The 24320-nt window shown below is 39.2% G+C and overlaps 1 protein-coding gene across 2 annotated transcripts in view; it reads left to right on the top strand.

Moving 5' to 3' along the window:
- Positions 1-569: 569 nt before the first annotated feature.
- The window catches only part of LOC117329886 (aminopeptidase B-like), a 32883-nt gene continuing 9132 nt past the window's right edge, over positions 570-24320 (top strand). For both annotated transcript variants that reach the window (XR_004533279.1, XM_033888097.1), the window contains exons 1-10: positions 570-852; positions 2957-3087; positions 3707-3809; positions 4917-5026; positions 7138-7341; positions 8552-8764; positions 9106-9168; positions 12770-12889; positions 16224-16403; positions 18457-18533. Coding sequence is in view for 1 of the 2 variants with exons in the window: in XM_033888097.1 (XP_033743988.1) it covers positions 690-852; positions 2957-3087; positions 3707-3809; positions 4917-5026; positions 7138-7341; positions 8552-8764; positions 9106-9168; positions 12770-12889; positions 16224-16403; positions 18457-18533 (1364 nt within the window). In the remaining variant the exon portion in view is untranslated. The remainder of the gene's footprint in view (positions 853-2956; positions 3088-3706; positions 3810-4916; positions 5027-7137; positions 7342-8551; positions 8765-9105; positions 9169-12769; positions 12890-16223; positions 16404-18456; positions 18534-24320) is intronic.

The following is a 24320-nucleotide window of genomic DNA, read 5'->3' as shown; positions in this document are numbered from 1 at the left end:
GACCAATCATATACTTCATCTTGACCAGTAACGCCACCTGTCGTGTCATATCCGGGGTCAAAAGAAAATTATACGGCTATGTCGAAAAAAAGCCAATTGTATTGTTCATTTTCTTGTAGGTTTCTTGTCGGCGATTCAAAATTTGTGTTAGCAATATTAACAACCGACCACAAAACAATCCAAAATGAAACATCGTATTAAGAAATAAAAACAATTGTGTTGTTCATTTTCTTTCTTGTCTGTAATTCTAACTTCTTGTCGGTTTCTTGTCGGTAATTATAACCTCTTGTCGGCTCTTGTCGGTAAATCTAGTTTCTTGTCGGTTCTTGTTGGTAATTAATGAGACCGACTTTAACATACCCCATTCAAATTTTTGTTTCAGATGAAAATAGTATTTGATATGTAAGAACACCCTTTCTTGCATTAAACACTGAGAAATAACACATTTATAAGCAACAAACGCCTTTAAAACCCATTCAGGTCCAGATTCAGGTCCGTTCATGTCCATTCATTCCCGAAATCAACACCCCCCCCCCACTGAAATTTTGTGAATTTCCGGTTATTCTAGTTTCGTTTTCGACAGTCAAGTAGGTGGATGTAATCACATGATTTTACTGTCAGTGCGAGACACGTACACTTTGACTCGTGACTGAGTCAGCCGATACTCAGAGTCCACCCAACACAACAAAATGGTCTTACATTCTGACAACTGTAAAGATGTCGCCACCGTGTCCAACTTTCGAGAGTGTGTTGTTACCCATTACCACCTGGACATCGATGTCGATATGGAGGGGAAGAAAGTCACCGGTACGACAAGACTCTCGTTTGCTGTCAAACAGAAAACACGGAAAGGTATTGCCATCTCTCTGAATATTTTTGGAAATTTAGAATCTCATTTGCTGTGTAAAAGTTCAAGGAGTAGTAGTGTGCAGCCAGCCAGGATCGAACCTGCGACCCTCGGCTTACTGGTCCGCCGTTCTACCGACTGAGCTAAAGGGAAATTCTCCCTAGCCGGAAGCTAGAAGGGAACCAAAGAACTATGTACAGTATTTACAATTAAAACCTGGCCTGCTACACTACTCCCTCCTTCAAAAGTATTCGCTCCCAAACACACCAACCCAGGTTCTATCTCCAAGGAAGCCTCTTGCTTTCACTGGAGTGGTCTGCGGCACCAATGTAAAAGTTCAAGGTTAGTAGTGTGCAGCCAGCCGGGAATGTACCTGCGACCCTCGGCTTACTGGTCCGCCGCTCTACCGACTGAGCTAAAGGGAAATTCCCCCTAGCCGGAAGCTAGAAGGCGACCATACAACTATGTACAGTATTTACAATTAAAACCTTGCCTGCTACAGTTGAAGTGCACACATGTACGAATTTCACAAGTTCATAATAGACAAATTTTGGAACAGGCAATTTGGTATGAATATTCCTGCCAGTGGTGATTGAACAAGGAAAAACACAGATCCCCATCCATAACCATATATAGCCTTGCTAGGCATCAAGAGATAAACACAATCCTTATATAAAAATAGGCCCAGGGGTCTTTCCCCAGCCAAAGGGTTTGGTTTGGTTTATTTTGTTTAACATCCTATTAACAGCTAAGGTCATTTAAGGACGGCCTCCCGTGCGTGCGACATGCATGCGTGTGGCGAGTGCGTATGTGTGTTTTCCAGCCAAAGGGACTAGTAGTTTCTTTAAACACAATCATGTTGAATCTTGGCTTCATTTCTTGCACGGGCGTCTGCTTCTGGTTAGTATTAATAGAAAAAATATATATTCGCCTTACTCGTACTATATCAACAAGGTGTAACACTCGAAAGCCTGAATGTGGGGGGTGAGCTTCGATTCATTTTGAATTTAAGTTCAATCTGATTAAAATATCAAATGCATGCAAACTTCAGTAACATACCTTTGTTTAGAATCCTTAAATATAAATGCATGTTATTCTTTTTTGTATGACAATGATTTAAAGATGAGAAGATGCATCGACTATGGAACGGAAGCATACATATGTAGTCTGTATATTTTAGAGTGGTGTGCAGGGGGCAATCTGAATGGTTGACAACTCTATAAAAACAATACTAATTATAATTGTCGACCATTCAAGTCTACTTCCGTTCCACAGTTGATGCATCATAGATCTTCAAGTGTAACACCTTGTTGATATAGTATGAGTAGGGTCTAATATTTTTTCTATTAATACTAACCAGAAGCAGACATGCACCTGTCATTTCTGGGTTATATCTTTGAAGCATTTGAGATCCCCACAACATGATCATACATCAACAAATAAAGTTATTAGCAAATGGAACATCAACATTACTTTGATGTTTGCTCAAATAAACCAAACGATCGAGTGATACAGGCCCTCTGGGTCTCTTGTTTGCTGGAATTATGGCCCCTTGCACATAAAATATTCGCATAATTACCTGTTTTTTCCCCTATTATTAGATTTTATCTTATTTGATCACAGATTGAGTTTGAACCCCATGTTAAAATTCCATTTCTGCTAGAGGTATGGCCCTTAACACATTGCAAATTTGCAAAATTAACCGTGTTCTTGACTTAGCTCAAGCATAATGATACATTTAACAAGATTACACTGGGAAATAGGAACAAGTGTCACAGACATTTATGTAAACCTATCACCAGTCTTGACTTTTTTCAATACTCTTTTGTTTCCTGCAATTATATGTTACCATCTACAAATGACCTCAGATGTTGTGTGGACATTCAACTCATCAACTAACCAACCAGCCACAGAAAACATGATGCTTTTGATACGGTGACCATGAAATTTTCAAAATATCGCCCTTTCAATTAATTATATACAAGTAAGTGGGTGCATGCGACACATCCACTTCTTTGAAATTCTAGTTTGTCTTAAGATTTTAACTTCATTTAATCAGCAGATGATTTCTGTATGTATGCACATGTGTAAATGTAGCAATTTTTCCAGTGAACTTGGACATACATGAGTCTCTAACAGTAGAAAATGTGGAGTTTTCTCCCTTGGGATCAAGCAGCAGGACCAATCTGGAGTTTGTCATGAAACCTTTCACAGACTATGGAGCAGAGCTTCAAATCAGTGTAAGAATGGAAAAATATTATCTTCTAATAATGTCTTGAAACCTTTCATAGACAACAGAGCAGAGCTTCAAATCAGAACTACATACAGTATGTTATCATCGGACATAGAAATTATCTTATGTTTTAACAAAACCTCCCAAAATCATGCATGTATGTGCTATGCAGGTAGGCAAAACAGAACTTCAATCAGAATGGTCCTCTGAATATAGGATATGTGACTGAGGTAACGAAATCAGTTTGGATGTATTTTCTGTCCCCTCTTTTCAGACAAAAAAGGACTGACAATATATATTCGACCCACTGAGAGTGCATGCCCAAAGTCCCTTTATGAAAGTACCAATTATAAAGGATGTGAAGTAAATTAAGCAGGATGTGAAGTAAATTAAGCAAGTTTTGAAGTTATCTTTTTTAAAATCTATGACAAAGAAGTTGTCGGAGAAGTGAGGAAATTGTCTATGCCACACCATCTTTAGTTCATCTTTTTAGTTGTCCTCAAAATTAAACACTGACAATAATAGTCTTGTAAGGTTCTTGTTTTTTCATCAGATGATCTTCACTATGCATCTGTATATCTTATTCAGACTACTACATGTACTATTTCTTATTTGTGTACTCTAAGTTACAAGAGGAGTTGTCTCCCCCTAAGACCTTTGACCTATACATCACATACACAGCAAATGGTGGACCAGGTGTGTGCTGGCTCTCACCTGAGCAGACAGCTGGTAAGTTTGTTAGTGAAATCACCTGTTATAAGAGTTAATTATCAAGTTCAGGGGATGTACCACAGTTTCACAACATTACCACCAGGCAATGAAGATTACAATATCAAAACAATGTGTTTGGTGCTGATAACAAAAATTTTGCAATTGTCAAAATTGGCTGTAATATTCAAAGACTTTTAAGCAGTTCAACAAACATAATACTTGATTAATATTAGTTCAGATACATGTAGATACAATGTATGTATTCCCTACACAAATACATTACTCCACAAACATATCTGTCAATCAGTTACCTGGATATAGATATCCCAAACTTATACTTTACTCCACAAACATACCGTTTTTGACCTAATAAGGGCGCAAGGTGCAGGTAATTGACAATGGGAGCGCCCTTATTAAGATTCGTTATTCTGAAGTTTTATGAAACAGACTATACCTTATAGCAGAATACCCAAGGCTGTGGAAACGGTAAAATACTCCGTCATAAAAATATTCCAGATGAAGATATCTATTCATTATCATAAGTTAAGCTTGATGATCAATTGAATATTCCTGTAAACTTGTAAACCAAGCTAGCTGTTCTTTATATAACAGAGAACGTGTGTTTCACCATTTATGTTTTATTTATAGACACAGGTAATTTCCAAGATTAAATCACACATCGTTTTCTTTGACCTAATAATTGAATTACACTGTCTTTTACTAGCTTTGTGTTCTTAACCACTTTAAGTTAACAACATGAATTAAGTGTTTTACTTGATCTTCAAATAAATATGGTAGTTATTGATAAGTAATTTGTATGTGTGTTTAGCATTAGTTTCAGGCACACTTTGTACTGACATCTGTATCACTGAATAGACAAAAAATGGCGAAAACTTCTTTCCAGTGACTTAATTGGGTGAAGAAAATTGAGCAAATGAAGTAGTAAAACATTTGACATGTGCTATTATTTTTGAACAGCATTTTGACACTCAGTCAAAGATTTTTTTCTTGGGGGAAAAAAGGTAGGGGCGCCCTTCTTAGGTCAGATAGAGTAACTGTCAATTAGTTACCTACAGATAGATATATACATTTACTTGCTAACTAATGTTGCTGTATATACTTCAGGTAAGAAGAAGCCATACATGTACACCCAGGGACAGGCCGTGATGAACAGGTGTTTCTTCCCCTGCCAGGACACACCTGCTGTAAAAAGTCCTTACTCGGCCAATGTCAAGGTCACTTTTCTTCAGTATATTTGTTGCCATGGTTATCATGTCAAGGGTTTGCTTTGCTTTTATGTACATGTTTATCATATTTATGCAATTTTTCTTTTACAAATGTTCTCAGATTGGTAGGAATTAGTTCCAACAATTTTGTATATTTTGTCCAAAAACAATTGAACTGAAAACTGTTTTATACCTTTTGTGCACCATACATGTATGATGTAGTAGGCTATTTAAATTACCCCTCATCCATGCTCTTTCCATCCGTAAACAATCCTTGTTACCATTATTTCTCAGGTACATAATAATGTAGTATGGATCTTTCTCAAATTTAATATGTAGGTTCTCCTTGGTCCCTAATTGTGCATAATAAATTTTGAGACTGATCAGAATATGAAATGACTGCATGATAACAACCATTGTGACAGATGGATTTCGTAATCACTATTTCTGAGAAATTAATCAATGAATATTTCCAACGTCATTTGTGGTTTCTTCTTTGTCACCAGTTTTACAAAGAGTTTATATTTCTGTTCTATAGGGATGTTTTCTGTCCAATATAACAGATATCTGTTCCATATTGAGTATTGTACGATGTTGTCGATGGTCAGTCCGTAACTCTCACTGTTATAGCTCATTCTAGGGAAGTACATACTGGAAGGATATATATAAAATCTTGTATACAGTCAAACTTCGATGTTTCGAAGTTCAAGGGACTTGCAGAAAAACTTTGATACAGCGGGACTTCGAATTATTCATGGTTGACAATAGGTCGACTTTTTTATGATAATGACCATAAATCTTATATAGCTGTTACATGTCCTCGATGTCGTAGTGTCGATCGTCACCTGTCAGAGTCACATTGAAACGTTAAGTTGATCGATTTACTTCAAACACAACAAAATAAAAGATACTTTTCATCCATAAATCATTTTATTAATTAAATAAGTATCATTTTTACAAAACAATTAGATATATCACATTTTAGCAAAACAGAGAAGTACACGGCACACTTACGTTAACGTTTTCCCCCTGATGAAGACACATGTGTTTACGTTATACGAGTATATAAAATGCGGAATACCGACCGCGACTTCACTAATCGAATCTAAATCAGTTGGAGAATGCATGACTACTGGTATGTTATACCAGAGAGATTACATGTCATGGCTTATAAGTACACAATTAATCTATAAATTTGGTCTGATTATTAATTAATCCTATGGTCAGGAGTAGACAACACACGCTATCGTTATCCCTATTGTCAGTCGGGGCTTTGGTGGGAGAGGTGTGAAATCTTGCCGCGGGGGTCACGACAAACACCTGTCCAGTGGTCAGTACAGGTAAATTTTTTGTTCGAATCATGAGATGTCAATTACCTATAATTACATAGCTAACGGGCCATGAAAAAAGTTCGATATATCGAAAACTTCGATTTATAAAAATTCGAATCATACATAGGTTCTTTAGTAGTGTTATATAGTGAGAAAATTCGGGACCAAGCAAAAAGTTCGATACAGCGAGAACTTTGAATCAACGAAGTTCGAATCATCGAGGTTTGACTGTATATAGTTTTCTCTTAGTCTGTAGTTGTGCCCATTTAAGCATTGATGTCATTTTTTTTTAGTTTCATCGGGGTATGAAACAAATTTTGTTTGCAAACTGTATGAATCCGCATAGCGGATTCTTACAGAAGTTTGCAAACAAAATTTAAATTGTTTCATACCCCGATGAAACTAAAAAATAATTGACATCAACGTTTATAATTAATTTTTTAAAATGATTTTCTAATTTAAAACATGTTTTATGTACAATTTTACTGGTTTTAAATGGAATTCTTTTTCTCAAATCAATACGCAACGTCAATTGTCGTATTGTGACGTCACATTTTTCGCACCATTCTCGGAATTTCTTTCATAGAAGAATGAAAAGAATTTTTCGACCAATCACATTTGAGTATTAACCATGAAAACAAAGAAAAATTAATTATTCAATTTTGAGTCTGATTAGTTAAAAGCAAAAAGTTATATTTTGTGAAATCTACACCTCAATAGTAAGAGGAGATAATTTTGTGTTGTTTGGGTAGAAGACATGTATGATATAACACCAGTATGTTACAACAGGTCCCGGAAGGTTACACGCCCGTTATGAGTGCCAGTCAGAGATCCGAGAGGGGGACAGTACCTAACATGTCAGGGGATAAGGATAACTACTACTTCAGTCTCCCCCATCAAATACCTGCTTATCTGGTGGCCTTGGCTGTTGGGGATCTGACATCTGCCAGAATTGGACCACGCAGCCATGTCTGGACAGAACCATGCAACCTGGTAATGATTTTTAGCTCACCTGCCCGAGGGGAAAGTGAGCTTATGCTGTGGCGCAGCTTCCTTTGTCTGTCCATCATCCGTCTGTCCGTCCGTCCATCAAGTCGGCATCAACTTTTCCATTCAAACAACTTCTTCTCAATAACTAAGAGGCCAAGAGACCCAATATTGGGCCCGTAGCATGCTGGGATGAAGGGCTACCAAGTTTGTTCAAATGAATAACCTTGACCTACATTCAAGGCCACATGGGTCAAATTGGCTAAAATCTTCAAACAACTTCTTCTCAATAACCAAGAGGCCCAGGGACTTGATATCAGGCCAGTAGCATGCTTGGGTGAAGGGCTGCCAAGTTTCTTCAAATGAATAACATTGACTTATGTTTAAGGTCACAGGGGTCAAATATATTTAAATCTTGAAACAATGATATTAGGCCAATAGAATGCTGGAATGAATGGCTAGAAAATCTAGCCAAGCCTAATCTGATATTTGAATAAAGTTATAGTCAGCATAGTACCTGCAGAAATGACCTAGATCAACCTCAAAGTTGCTGTAGAGCCAGGTGAGCATAGAACAAGGCTCTATACATGTCAAGCTAGCTTCCGCCTTCGGCCCACACAGCAGAAATATAACATATGCACTATGTGTTGGTGATCCGAAGAGAAAGATTCAAATTTCCTGGCGTATGTGTACAATTCGTATCCATATATGTAAATACATTGCAATCCAGGTATTTATATATCATCTAATAGACAACTTCCATCACGATCATGTCAGGATATTTCATCACTGCGCCATTGAAACGTTCTTTTTAGAACACCAATTTGGTGCAGCGGTATAAGCTGCGGGTATTTCTGGCTAGGCGATCGGGTACCGTAGATCGTGAGTTCGAGGCCCGGGCACTAGTCATAAAGTTGTCATCGTTCATCAATGGTGTTACAATGTTATATATCAAATAATTAGCACAATGTATCATATGCACTATGTGTTGGTGATCCAAAGATATATGCAGCTTTTACATACATGTACACTTTCTTTTTGTTTAAGATAAAAAATATAATAACACATTCAATTGGAAGAAATTACGAGCCATTGCAAAAATGCCCCCGTGTTTACAACATAGCTTTTGATTGGTTATCCTGACTGATTCACATAAAACTGTTCTCATGCAATCTTAACTTGTTGAAAAAACCTCACATTGATTGGTTCTCTGTAGGAGAAAGCACGGGCTGAATTTGATGGAGTTGTAGAGGAATTTCTGACAACAGGAGAACGACTGTTTGGAAAGTATGTCTGGGATACCTACGATCTACTGGTAATGCCTCCATCATTCCCATTTGGGGGCATGGAGAATCCATGTCTGACCTTTGTAACTCCATGTCTCCTTGTTGGTGACAAGTCTCTCACTGATGTTGTCATCCACGAAATTGTGAGTATCCAAATACATCTTGTGAGTAACAGGTATACAATTGTCATGAAGTTATCTATGATATTGTGAGATAAAAATCTGGTGGAACAATCAACATTTTCAGTGATTTTGTCCTTCACAATCTAAATTACTCCTAATGAATATATAAATTACCTGTTGATGAATATGGAAATCATCTGCAGATGAATATGTTAATTTCCTGCTGATGAATATGTTAATTTCCTACTGATGAATATGTTAATTCCCTACTGATGAATATGTTAATTTCCTGCTGATGAATATGTTAATTTCCTACTGATGAATATGTTAATTTCCTACTGATGATTATTTAACCTTTTTAGTCCCACAGCTGGTTTGGAAATCTTGTAACGAATGCCAACTGGAGTGAATTCTGGTTGAATGAGGTGAGTTGTTTTCAGATTTTTTGGAAACGAAAATTGCAATATTGTTAGTGGTGTCTTCATTTAAAAAGTAAATTGTTTAGAAAGAAATACTATCAATGTTGTGTAATAGGAAGGAGTAATAAAAATACAATGCCTGTACATGTGCTGGGCAGTAAACTAGTGACCTCTGTCTCTGGAAGTGCATGGTCATCCTACCAGTAAAATAAAAGTGGAGAGAATCAGGTCGCCTTACTAGCTGAGGCTGACAGGAATTTCCCTTCACCCTATAGTGGTGTGATGCACTCCTTTGAGAGTACTAGTGAGAGGATGCTAGTTCAAAAACAGGTGTAGGCAGAATATTTTTCATGATTCCTAGCTTCCTATTATAGATTTGGTGCCATTGTCCGCCGTAAGTGTAAGCTATAGGAGGTTGAGAGGCTTCCTTGGAGCTAAAGAACTTTGGTATTTTAGCTAAAGAACTTTGGTATTTTTAGCTAAAAAACTTTGGTGTTTTTGTCTTCTGGGGCGAAGACTTTGGGAAGAGGGAGTAGTATAAAAGTAGAGAGAAGGAGGTCACCTTACCAACTCAAGGAATCCTTTTAGTCTAGTGGTAGGATATATGTCCATTTAATTAAAGAGGGAGAGGTCACTAAGTTCAAAGCCCAGTGCAGGCAGGGTATTTTTCATTACTTCCATCCTATTACATGATAAATGATTTAAACTTATGTTGTTCAACATGTTTGATATGAAAAGGACATAGAAAAATTGAAAATGTAAAGATATATTGCATGAATCTTTTTTTCCCCCAGGATACCAGCATAATATAAGATTTTCAAACATGAAGAAAATCGTAGTAGCAGGTATAAAGGCAGAATTCATTTTATAGAGTTGTTCCCTAATATCAGGCCTTCCAGTATAATATATACTACAAGAGGATTACAGAAGTAAGGAAATTCCAGACATGCATGATGGGTACTGGGGAAAACCCAGCTTAGGGTACTGGGGAAAACCCAGCTTAGGGTACTGGGGAAAACCCAGCTTAGGATACTGGGGAAAACCCAGCTTAGGGTACTGGGGAAAACCCAGCTTAGGATACTGGGGAAAACCCAGCTTAGGGTACTGGGGAAAACCCAGCTTAGGGTACTGGGGAAAACCCAGCTTAGGATACCGGGGAAAACCCAGCTTAGGGTACTGGGGAAAACCCAGCTTAGGGTACTGGGGAAAACCCAGCTTAGGATACTGGGGAAAACCCAGCTTAGGGTACTGGGGAAAACCCAGCTTAGGATACTGGGGAAAACCCAGCTTAGGGTACTGGGGAAAACCCAGCTTAGGGTACTGGGGAAAACCCAGCTTAGGATACTGGGGAAAACCCAGCTTAGTAGATGGTAGTGATTTGATTACTTGACTTTGTCCCTGTTTAACATACCTGGAGTCCTCTGGTTGGGTAAATATTTTACTAGAAATATTTTTACTATAGCCCATTCCAAAAAGGTTAGATTTTTAGGTGATCTGACCCAAAGGGTCAAGATGACCTTTAGCTATCGTGCTCCGTCCGTCGTCGTGCGCCGTTAGACTTTTTCTTTCAAAACCCCTAACTGGATTACTATTAAATTTGGTGTGAAGCATCATTGGGGATGGCAATCATATTTTATATAAATGAGGTTGGTCTGGCCCCTAGGGCCCCAGTGGCGAGGCCCCATGGGGATATTTGGTGAATTATTGCTTTCAAACCCCACTCCTCCTGAAACTTTGGGTGGATTACATCCAAATTTGCTGTGAAACATCATTGGGGGAAGGCAATCATATTTTATATAAATGAGGCTGGTGTGACCCCTAGGGATAGAGGGGCAATGCCCAAAAAGGGGAACTTTGCTGTAATTTTGCTTTAAAACCATACTCCTCCTTAACCCTTGGTCGGATTACATCCAAATTTGGTATGGAACATCATTGGGGTAGGACAATCATATTTGATATAAATGAGGCTAGTGTGACTTATGGGGCCAGAGTGGCGGGCCAGAAAAGGGGAAAATTGGTGAATTGTTGCTTTAAAACCATACTCCTCCTTAACCCTTGGATGGATTACATCCAAATTTGGTGTGAAACATAAATGGGGCATGGCTATCATATTCTATATAAATGAGGCTGGTGTGGCCCCTAGGGACAGAGGGTGGGGCCCGAAAAGGGGAACTTAGCTAAAATTTTGCTTTAAAATGCTACACTTCTCCTAAATCTTTCAGTGGATTACAACTAAAGTTGGTGTGAGACATCATAAGGGGACAGCAATCATAATTTATTTGAATGAGGCTTGTACATGTGAGACCTCTGGGGACAGAAGGGCGAGGCTCCAAATGGTGAACTTGGCCAAAATTTTGCTTTAAAATACTACTCCTTAATGTCTTAAAAGATTACAAACCAAATTTGTTTTGAAACATCATAAAGGGATGGCAATCATAATTATTTATATAAATGAGACAGATCCGTCCCCTGGGGAAAGAAGGTTGGGACCCCCAAAAGGAGCACTTAGGTTAAATATTACTTTAAAACACTAACTCCTCCTTAATACCTTAATTGATTACAACCATATTTAGTATGAAACATCATTGGGGAAGGGCAATCCTAATTGATATAAATGAGGCTGGTCTGACCTATGGGGACAGAGGGACATGGCCCAAAAATGGGAACTTGATTGAAATTTTGCTTTAAGATGCTGCTTCTCCTTTAAGCCAAAATGGATAAAAACCAAACTTGATCTCACACATAACTGATAGACAGTTTATGGTAATGACGCTGGATTGAGGGTGTGTCCCTGCTGTAAGTGTTTGTCAGATGACCATTTAGGCCCATGGGCCTCTTGTTATCATTCTTATCCTGTGTGTTTGTACAAAGTGGTTTTACTGGTTTAAGTATTTTCTACATAACTATAGTCAGTTTTGGATGTTTTGTTTATATGGCCTCAGACCACAATTAATTTCCCTCTATATTCTACAAAAAAAAAAAAAAAAAAAAAAATTAGAATTAATATATTTCAAAACTATGCAAAGAATCCGGGTTTTCATATAATGTTGTAGAACTATTTTAGCTGAACCTACATTAAGCTGAAAGTACCTCATGACCAATATTTAAGTGTCACCAATGCACTCCACTATATAATGGGAAGATTCAGAAATTTTCAAAATGTCACTACTCAAGCCTTATAACCCCTATGACACACACAAACAAACATTGGAAATGGTGTGAAAACAAAATTCTATCACTAGGACAAATATTGCACTATAAATCTATGTTAAAATTATGCACATACATGTACGTACCTGCAACAGCAAGTCAGGAAAAATTATTTAGTAGCATTTGTTACCCTAGTAAATACTACATGTAGCTACAATATACTGCTCGACTAGAGAGATCTTCTCTTTAACTCGATCGGTTGAGCATAAGGCTAGTAAAGTTCCGGGTTCGATCCCTAGCAGTGATTTAAATTTGATTAATTTTGCACTCTGTTACACATTCATGAAATTTCCACAATTATGCACTAAAATTCGTGTACAACGACCTAGAAGTATAATTGTGGTCCAAGGCTACATTACCAGTGTCATGTGCTTATTTTATACAATATATATTTCAGGGATTTACCATGTATGCTCAGAGGAGAATAATGTCCGAGATATTTGGTTCTGCTTACACAAGTCTTGAGACGTCCACCGGTCAAGCGTTACTACGACAACACATGGACAGTACTGGACAGGTGTGTTTAGACCTGCCATCATATCTCCAATTGCTGCCCATATCTGAGGAACATGATGTTCGATATGTCACTACTGGCTTTTCCTCTCCAGGGCAAATATTGCATTACAGTGACACCAGTATATGTATTGAATAGTTGGTCATTTTCACGAAAAATTTAGTACAGTAAATTTTGACAGTCATTGAATATAGGGCAACCCTGTGAATATTTAAATTTTCACATAACTGGCCTGCTGTTCTGCCATGTCATACAATCATGTCATCAATATCATAAGACATAGGTGTAATAACACTAAAGTGACATCACAAATACTAGCCCATATTATATATAATTAGCTGTCAAGCTCTTATCTCTATACAATATTGACTAGAGTGAAACAAAGGGAAGTAATTCTGATAGAATGTTTATTATTATTATAGGTCTCACACAACTAATTATTTCACTGTACATGTATGTTATTACCAATGACTCCATCCCCTCAATTGCTCATTTGAAGTTCAAATGAAATTTATGTCATTGGATACTTTAAATATCATTTTATAAGCTAGAGCACACTTGTATTGAAAGACAGTAACCCTGATATTTACAGTGGACAGGGGAACCTCCATCCTGGGAAATTCCTGCCTTTTTACACCTGGAATCCTACATCTTTCTATTTATACTCCCACAATGAAGTTAGGGTGGGGGGGGATATACTGGAATCAGGTTGTCATCCGTACGTCCGTCTGTCTGTAGACACATCTTGTCCAGACAACTCCTCCTAAACTGTTGGGCTGATTCCAATGACACTTCACACAAATATAGAGGACCATGTGTAGATGTGCATGCAGCTGTTTAAATTCCAAAATTTTGGTTGCCATGGTTACTGGTCACTATTCATAAGTTTTTCTTGTACGGACAACTCCTCCTAAACTTGTGAACCGATTTTCACAAAACTTAACGGCAATGTTAGGGAACATGTGCACAGGTAATCTTAGTTAGCCTCTAAATAACAGTTCCAATTGTCCATTGATTCATGCGGATTGTAGGGTATTAGTCAGCCATCCTGACGACAGTTCTAGTTATACAAGGATTGTATATTTTTTTTATTAGGTCACCTGAGACAAAGTCTCAAGTGACCTATTCTAATCCCCTTTTGTCCGTCGTCGTGCGTCGTGCGTCGTCCGTCGTCCGTCGTGCGTCCGTAAACAATTCACATTTTCAACTTCTTCTCCAAAACCCACAAACCAAGTTCTATGAAATTTTGCAGGAAGCTTCTATAGCTAAAGGTCAACCAAAATTGTAAATTATATGGTCCCCACCCCCCAGGGGCCTGAGGGGCGGGGCCAAAAAGGGTCAAATTGACTAAAACTTCAAAAATCTTCTTCTCTACTCTCAGATATGCTGGAATCAAACACTCTTCATAGATGGAAGGGTCTAAAGGTGCTTTACCAAAATTGTAAATTTCATGACCCAGGTGTTTCACGTTTGCCCCTGGGGAGGGGCTAAACTTTACTATAGTTTATATAGGGAAATCACATTTTTGACTTTAATTTATTTTATTTCTATTGGAATTCATTCTAATTTTGTAAACATTGTCAGCATGAGATGACAGTTTGATGGCATGCACATGTTGGCCCTGACTGACCCCAAGGGGCTGATGGGCGGGGCTAAAAAGGGCCAAATTGACTAAAACTTCAAAAATCTTCTTCTCTACTCCCAGATATGCTGGAATCAAACACTCTTCATAGATGGAAGGGTCTTAAGGTGCTTTACCAAAATTGTAAATTTCATGACCCAGGGGTTTCACGTTTGGCCCCTGGGGAGGGGCTAAACTTTACTATAGTTTATATAGGGAAATCACATTTTTGACTTTAATTTATTTTATTTCTATTGGAATTCATTCTAATTTTGTAAACATTGTCAGCATGAGATGACAGTTTGATGGCATGCACATGTTGGCCCTGACTGACCCCAAGGGGCTGATGGGCGGGGCTAAAAAAGGCCAAATTGACTAAAACTTCAAAAATCTTCTTCTCTACTCTCAGATATGCTGGAATCAAACACTCTTCATAGATGGAAGGGTCTTAAGGTGCTTTACCAAAATTGTAAATTTCATGACCCAGGGGTCTCAAGTTTGCCCCTGGGGAGGGGCTATACTTTACTATAGTTTATATAGGGAAATCACATTTTTGACTTTAATTTATTTTATTTCTATTGGGATTCATTCTAATTTTGTAAACATTGTCAGCATGGGATGACAGTTTGATGGCATGCACATGTTGGCCCTGACTGACCCCCAGGGGCTGATGGGCGGGGCTAAAAAGGGCCAAATTGACTAAAACTTCAAAAATCTTCTTCTCTACTCTCAGATATGCTGGAATCAAATACACTTCATAGATGGCTTGGTTTGAAGGTTCTTTACCAAAATTGTGAATTTCAGGACCCTGGGGTCTCAAGTTTGCCCCTGGGGTGGGGCTAAACTTTACTAAAGTTTATATAGGGAAATAACATTTTTGACTTTTATTTCTATTGGAATTCATTCTAATTTTGTAAACATTGTCACCATTGTGTTACTATAGTTTATATAGGTAAATCACATTTTTTAATATGCATATGTTGGCCCTGACTGACCCTAGGGGCTGATAGGGAGGGGGGGGGGGGGGGGGGGGGGGGCAAAAAGGGTCAATTAAATAAACTGAAATAATTTCAAATCTCAGGTGACCGTTAAGGCCCATGGGCCTCTTGTTTTTAAAATCTCATGACCCTACTCTTTATTCTCGTATATAGAAAGTACCCATTGTTTCCATCAGGAAATAGTTACAAACACATTTTCTTCAGTGACTTGGTTCAGGTGAAACACCAGCTGATTGGCTGAATTAGTTGTGTTAAAGACCGTATAGCCTTGTGCCCCAAATTAAACCTTTCCACTCACATGGGGCTTACACAATTCTAGCCAACCATGCATTTGTATCAAGCTTTTCATCTGATTCATCTCTACTTCAGCTAGCTGAAGGTTTCTGGCTGTTTTTTGTTTGTTCCGACACCAAACAACAAAGCATCTGTCGTATGTAATCTTCTAACACTACATGTATTGGAGTACTCATAGCCAAGAACCAGCTGGCATTCGATGTTGTGTGTGTACTGTAGATTTTGAAAAATTATAAGTTTTATTTGTTTAGCAACACAAACTTAATGCAATTTAGAATACAAAATTACAAATGTACACAAGTATGCAAAGTTATGACTTTTGAAATAAATTGACCTGCCATCAAATACTCAATTATTATATAATATGTATTGTAAAGATACCTCTTTCTTATTGCTGACAAATTGGAGTTATCTGTTGTCCCAGGACCACCCTTTGAACCGTCTGAGAGTGATTATAGAACCAGGCGTGGATCCAGACGATACATACAATGAAACTCCATATGAGAAAGGATTTGCTTTCGTCTCATATCTTCAGCACCTTGCAGGAGATGTCAAGACTTTTGATGATTTCCTCAAGTCGTACGTCGCCAAATTCCAGTTTAAGGTAATTAAATGAAAAAAGGAAAACTAGTCTGATATAGCTATTTCTTGAGAAGCACCTGAAGGATATGTATAGGTTGCCTTGGTCCCTTTTATATAATTTTCAGGAGAATAAAACATATCTGGAGGGTACATTTCATGCAGGGGAATAAAAAAGTTTCTGGGGGTTGGGGAAGTTGGGAGATATCTTTTATATGCATATGAAGGTTTCCTATAGTGATCATAATTGCTGTTTGAGCAAAAAAAAAAAAAATTCAATGTTACGGCCCCAGGGATGCATGAGGTCAGAAACATTGTAAATGACACCCCCTGGCATGGGGGGAGGGGGTACTTTTATGCAAGGGGGTACATTTTTGTAGGGGTATCAAAATTGGGGGTACTTTCTATGCAGGAAGTTTATTATGCATGCCACCAAAGTCAAGCATACATTTCAGACATTATTGAATTCAGACCTACATGTATTTTCAAAGCGAGATGCTACACCTGCGACCAATAGTATTTTTTATCAATTAAAAAATCGAATAGACTCATACCACAGAGGTGTGTTTTTTACTTCAGCAATAAAAGTTATACACTGTACACTATTTATCTTTAAATATTAAAAACCTAGACACAATCAATTGTGTCCCAAAGAAATTCCATTTCGCTTCACCTCAATATTGAATGAAATGCTGATTGTGCATGCGCCGGAAACAGAAACACAAATAAGTAATGGAGAATACAGTAAGAAACATCTCAGGAAGGCCACAACTGTTAACATCTCCAGGAAAGAAGGAATATAGTGTAAGTTAGACTATGAAATGAATAAAGGGAAGGATTTCAATCAGAGACACATAGACAGATAGAAACATGTGGAAATGGCACGGTTTTTTGGGGGGGGTAAAGGGCTACTAAGTTTGTTCAAATGAATGACTTTGACCTACATTCAAGGTGACATGTGTCAATAGGCTATAATCTTCTAACGACATATTCTCAATAACCAAGAGGCCTAGGGACTGGAGATTGGGCCTGTAGCATGTTAGGGTGTAGGACTACCAAGTTTTTTTCAATGAATGATCATAACCTTTATTCAAGGTCACATCGGTCAAATAGACTAAAGTCTTCAAACAACTTCTTCTCAATAACCAAAAGGCCCAGGGAGTTGATATTGGGCGTGTAGCATGCTTGGGTGAAGGGCTACCAAGTTTGTTCAAATGAATTACCTTTACCTCCTTTTAAGATTACAAAACTCAAGTCTTCAAATAACTTCTCATCCAAAAAATCCATGGCAGTCATCCATTTAGGCTCATGAGGCCTCTCCTTTCTCTCTGATATTCAATGAAGTACACAATCACCAATAGTTTTGTCTGATGACAGTTAAGTCCCGTGGTCCTCTTGTCTTTTTGCATTAAAACCTAGGCATTTTTTATTTGTAGTTATGATAGGCAACATGCAGTATTTGCCCAGCTGAAGTCCACAATATTTGTCTTTTGTATGTAAATCTCTCCCAGAATGCACTGCAATCAAGGTCACATGTATTCAAAGAAGATTATATTACTGGTCTCTCTCATAGGCAGGGATATTCAAAAGTTTGTAATTTCTTGGCTTCATTATGACAATTTTTGATGTTATAAAATTATACTTTATTTATTTATAAGTTTTAAATAGGCATACATATATGGACTAAATGTCATTTCTTGTCAAAATTATCACAATTTATTACACTCTGTTGGAGGTGTAGCAGATTCCTGCCTGAGGCCAGTCATTAGATAGAAATGCTAGAATGCTCCTTCGGTTAAATGGAATTGGCTGTGTGTCTCCTAGGATTTTTGGGGGGGAGGGGGGGCTATATTTAAAGTCTGAATTATTCTTAGATGAAGGGGATTCTAGCATCAGAGGGTAATAGTCTAAAAGGGCTATATATATTAGATATTAGTAGTTTAAATGGTTTTAAACCAAATTTGCTATGAATAATCTCTGGAACTACAAAATCTGATAACCTGTTTGAAAATTGATTTGAATAAGAATTAATTGTATATCAGTTGGTGATGGGACTTCTAATTTCTATTCATTTGAAGAGTTTGGTTGCTGAGGACTTGTTTGACTACTACCTAGAATATTTCCCTGAAATCAGAAAACAAGAGGTGGATAAAAGGTAAGGAGGTTTGGATTTTATTGAAATTTGTTTTGAGGTGCTGCGGCTTCAATCTAGAATGACTGTTCATACCCTGCTACACTGCTGATGACCATCTGTCAGAAATTGTCCGTCCCTCATCCAGAGCTACGTTATCGTAGTTAGCGTCGTGCATCTGTAAACAATTTACATTTTCAACTTCTTCTCCAAAACTGCTTGACCAAATTCAATGAAATTTGGCAGGAACCTTCCATGGCCAAAGGTCAACCACAATTGTGAATTATATGGTCCTGATCTCCCAGGGGCCTAGGGCTAAAAACGGTCAAATTGACTAAAATTTCAAAAAATTTCTTCTCAATTCCTATCTGGTAGAATTATATACTCTTCATAGATAGAAGGGTCTTAAGGTGCTTTACCAAAATTGTGAATTTCATGACCCTGGGGTCTCGCGTTTGCCCCTGGGGAGAAGATAAAGTTTACTATAGTTTATATGGGGAAATCATATTTTTGAGCATTATGTCTTCCATTGGAAATAATACAAACTTGGTTAGAATTATCAGTATGGGATGTCTGTTGTAAACTACATGTATACTGGCACTGACTGACCTCCAGGGGCCTATGGGCGGGGCCAAAATGGGTCAAATTAACTGAAATTCCAAGAAACTTCGTCTCAAGACCTAAATAAGGTAGAATTAAACTAACAATATTGTGAATTTCATGACCCAGCGGTCTCCAGTCACAAGATGACAACTTGATAGTATGCACGTGTTGGCCCTGACTGACCCTCTGGGCTGATGGATGGGGCCAAAAAGGTTCAATTAAATTAACTTAAATATTTTAAATCTCAGGTGACTGTTAAGGCCCATGGGCCTCATGTTCATCGATATGACGAAGTTCACCTGGCATCAATGTAAGTCCAATACATTAGCCCTCATAATACCACTGTTGGTGAGGTTACAGTTCATATTTAGTACAGTCAAACCTGCTTCAATGACCGCCTGTATATAACGACCACCTGTCTAATGTGACTAACGACCACTGTTGGTGAGGTTACAGTTCATATTTAGTACAGTCAAACCTGCTTCAACGACTGCCTGTATATAACGACCACCTGTCTAATGTGACTAACGACCACCTGTCTAATGTGACTAACAACCACTGTTGGTTACAGGTTGCAGTTCATATTTAGTAGTCAAACCTGCTTCAACGACCGCCTGTCTATTATGACCGCCTGTCTATAATGACCGATTTTACGATTCCCCATGAGATTAACTATATAACAACCCTCTGTATTACGACCACCTGTCTAATGTGACTAACGACCAGTGATTTTTGAACAGTGGTCACTCGTTTGTTTTCTGTACAAGACAGTCATCCCTAAAAAAATCCCCGGAAAAATCAGACACTTTGACCCTGGCCTAATTATATAAACAAAAGACCCTCACAACTCTGGCCTGATTATATAAACAAAAGACCCTTACCACCTGTTAGCCTATAATTACTGTAGCTGCCTTGGCCTGGGGCTCGGAGGAATCGGGTCACCATGGGTCACCATGCGTGTCAATGTGTTACATTACAACTGTGCAAAGGTGGCTTCATTTGACACGGTCAGTTAATTTTGTGATTACAACTAGGACACATCAATAACAAACACTGGTCATATCTGTCAACAAGATTTACTCGCTGAAAACCAATAATGCCTTTTTTAATTGTAGCTGTCGGTACAACTAGCGTTTGTACTGTCGCCATCTTTAATAGTCAATACATGTACTAATCAAACATCGTAAACTGTGACAAATATCCAGATTTACTTGGGTCAGAAAAAAAAAATCTTTTGGTTTTAATAAGTTATTTTATGCCCTGTTCAATGACAAGTTATTTATGGCAGATTCACGTAAATTGGTTGTCACAAAAATTTTGACCTGTCTATAAAGGCAACCTGTCTATAGTGACCATTTTTCTGCCTCCCCTTGGGCGGTCTTTATAGACAGGTTTAACTGGTTATCAAAAGAACTGTCAAAATGTAATTGTGCATCCTTCAGCAGAAAGCTGCATGTTGTACCACAACCAAAGTCCACCGTGTTTGATGAATAAATGCATGGCCAGTGTTTGTCATGTGTGATAACTAAGTACCCCCAGTGTTTGTCATGTGTGATAACTAAGTCCCCCAGTGTTTGTCCTGTGTGATAACTAAGTCCCCCAGTGTTTGTCCTGTGTGATAACTAAGTACCCCCAGTGTTTGTCCTGTGTGATAACTAAGTCCCCCAGTGTTTGTCCTGTGTGATAACTAAGTCCCCCAGTGTTTGTCCTGTGTGATAACTAAGTACCCCCAGTGTTTGTCCTGTGTGATAACTAAGTCCCCCAGTGTTTGTCCTGTGTGATAACTAAGTACCCCCAGTGTTTGTCCTGTGTGATAACTAAGTACCCCCAGTGTTTGTCCTGTGTGATAACTAAGTCCCCCCAGTGTTTGTCCTGTGTAATAACTAAGTCCCCCAGTGTTTGTCCTGTGTGATAACTAAGTACCCCCAGTGTTTGTCCTGTGTGATAACTAAGTCCCCCAGTGTTTGTCCTGTGTGATAACTAAGTACCCCCAGTGTTTGTCCTGTGTGATAACTAAGTACCCCCAGTGTTTGTCCTGTGTGATAACTAAGTCCCCCAGTGTTTGTCCTGTGTGATAACTAAGTACCCCCAGTGTTTGTCCTGTGTGATAACTAAGTACCCCCAGTGTTTGTCCTGTGTGATAACTAAGTACCCCCAGTGTTTGTCCTGTGTGATAACTAAGTCCCCCAGTGTTTGTCCTGTGTGATAACTAAGTCCCCCAGTGTTTGTCCTGTGTGATAACTAAGTCCCCCAGTGTTTGTCCTGTGTGATAACTAAGTACCCCCAGTGTTTGTCCTGTGTGATAACTAAGTCCCCCCAGTGTTTGTCCTGTGTGATAACTAAGTCCCCCAGTGTTTGTCCTGTGTGATAACTAAGTCCCCCAGTGTTTGTCCTGTGTGATAACTAAGTACCCCCAGTGTTTGTCCTGTGTGATAACTAAGTCCCCCAGTGTTTGTCCTGTGTGATAACTAAGTACCCCCAGTGTTTGTCCTGTGTGATAACTAAGTACCCCCAGTGTTTGTCCTGTGTGATAACTAAGTACCCCCAGTGTTTGTCCTGTGTGATAACTAAGTCCCCCAGTGTTTGTCCTGTGTGATAACTAAGTCCCCCAGTGTTTGTCCTGTGTGATAACTAAGTCCCCCAGTGTTTGTCCTGTGTGATAACTAAGTCCCCCAGTGTTTGTCCTGTGTGATAACTAAGTCCCCCAGTGTTTGTCCTGTGTGATAACTAAGTCCCCCAGTGTTTGTCCTGTGTGATAACTAAGTACCCCCAGTGTTTGTCCTGTGTGAATAACTAAGTACCCCCAGTGTTTGTCCTGTGTGATAACTAAGTCCCCCAGTGTTTGTCCTGTGTGATAACTAAGTCCCCCCAGTGTTTGTCCTGTGTGATAACTAAGTCCCCCAGTGTTTGTCCTGTGTGATAACTAAGTCCCCCAGTGTTTGTCCTGTGTGATAACTAAGTCCCCCAGTGTTTGTCCTGTGTGATAACTAAGTCCCCCCAGTGTTTGTCCTGTGTGATAACTAAGTCCCCCAGTGTTTGTCCTGTGTGATAACTAAGTACCCCAGTGTTTGTCCTGTGTGATAACTAAGTACCCCCAGTGTTTGTCCTGTGTGATAACTAAGTACCCCCAGTGTTTGTCCTGTGTGATAACTAAGTACCCCCAGTGTTTGTCCTGTGTGATAACTAAGTACCCCAGTGTTTGTCCTGTGTGATAACTAAGTACCCCCAGTGTTTGTCCTGTGTGATAACTAAGTACCCCCAGTGTTTGTCCTGTGTGATAACTAAGTACCCCCAGTGTTTGTCCTGTGTGATAACTAAGTCCCCCAGTGTTTGTCCTGTGTGATAACTAAGTCCCCCAGTGTTTGTCCTGTGTGATAACTAAGTACCCCCAGTGTTTGTCCTGTGTGATAACTAAGTACCCCCAGTGTTTGTCCTGTGTATTAACTAAGTCCCCCAGTGTTTGTCCTGTGTGATAACTAAGTCCCCCAGTGTTTGTCCTGTGTGATAACTAAGTACCCCCAGTGTTTGTCCTGTGTGATAACTAAGTACCCCCAGTGTTTGTCCTGTGTGATAACTAAGTACCCCCAGTGTTTGTCCTGTGTGATAACTAAGTACCCCCAGTGTTTGTCCTGTGTGATAACTAAGTCCCCCAGTGTTTGTCCTGTGTGATAACTAAGTACCCCCAGTGTTTGTCCTGTGTGATAACTAAGTCCCCCAGTGTTTGTCCTGTGTGATAACTAAGTCCCCCAGTGTTTGTCCTGTGTGATAACTAAGTACCCCCAGTGTTTGTCCTGTGTGATAACTAAGTCCCCCCAGTGTTTGTCCTGTGTGATAACTAAGTCCCCCAGTGTTTGTCCTGTGTGATAACTAAGTCCCCCAGTGTTTGTCCTGTGTGATAACTAAGTACCCCCAGTGTTTGTCCTGTGTGATAACTAAGTCCCCCCAGTGTTTGTCCTGTGTGATAACTAAGTACCCCCAGTGTTTGTCCTGTGTGATAACTAAGTACCCCCAGTGTTTGTCCTGTGTGATAACTAAGTCCCCCCAGTGTTTGTCCTGTGTGATAACTAAGTCCCCCAGTGTTTGTCCTGTGTGATAACTAAGTCCCCCCAGTGTTTGTCCTGTGTGATAACTAAGTCCCCCAGTGTTTGTCCTGTGTGATAACTAAGTCCCCCAGTGTTTGTCCTGTGTGATAACTAAGTCCCCCAGTGTTTGTCCTGTGTGATAACTAAGTACCCCCAGTGTTTGTCCTGTGTAATAACTAAGTACCCCCAGTGTTTGTCCTGTGTAATAACTAAGTCCCCCAGTGTTTGTCCTGTGTGATAACTAAGTCCCCCAGTGTTTGTCCTGTGTAATAACTAAGTACCCCCAGTGTTTGTCCTGTGTGATAACTAAGTACCCCCAGTGTTTGTCCTGTGTGATAACTAAGTACCCCCAGTGTTTGTCCTGTGTGATAACTAAGTCCCCCAGTGTTTGTCCTGTGTGATAACTAAGTACCCCCAGTGTTTGTCCTGTGTGATAACTAAGTCCCCCAGTGTTTGTCCTGTGTGATAACTAAGTACCCCCAGTGTTTGTCCTGTGTGATAACTAAGTTCCCCCAGTGTTTGTCCTGTGTGATAACTAAGTCCCCCAGTGTTTGTCCTGTGTGATAACTAAGTACCCCCAGTGTTTGTCCTGTGTGATAACTAAGTACCCCCAGTGTTTGTCCTGTGTGATAACTAAGTCCCCCAGTGTTTGTCCTGTGTGATAACTAAGTCCCCCAGTGTTTGTCCTGTGTAATAACTAAGTACCCCCAGTGTTTGTCCTGTGTGATAACTAAGTACCCCCAGTGTTTGTCCTGTGTGATAACTAAGTACCCCCAGTGTTTGTCCTGTGTGATAACTAAGTCCCCCAGTGTTTGTCCTGTGTGATAACTAAGTCCCCCCAGTGTTTGTCCTGTGTAATAACTAAGTCCCCCAGTGTTTGTCCTGTGTGATAACTAAGTACCCCCAGTGTTTGTCCTGTGTGATAACTAAGTCCCCCAGTGTTTGTCCTGTGTGATAACTAAGTCCCCCAGTGTTTGTCCTGTGTGATAACTAAGTCCCCCAGTGTTTGTCCTGTGTGATAACTAAGTACCCCCAGTGTTTGTCCTGTGTGATAACTAAGTACCCCCAGTGTTTGTCCTGTGTGATAACTAAGTCCCCCAGTGTTTGTCCTGTGTGATAACTAAGT

The sequence above is a fragment of the Pecten maximus genome, chromosome 6, assembly GCF_902652985.1.
Source record: "Pecten maximus chromosome 6, xPecMax1.1, whole genome shotgun sequence".
NCBI classification, from domain to species: Eukaryota; Metazoa; Mollusca; class Bivalvia; order Pectinida; family Pectinidae; genus Pecten; species Pecten maximus.
Note: the sequence above shows the minus strand (reverse complement) of the source record. Positions and strands in the feature narration are given on the sequence as shown.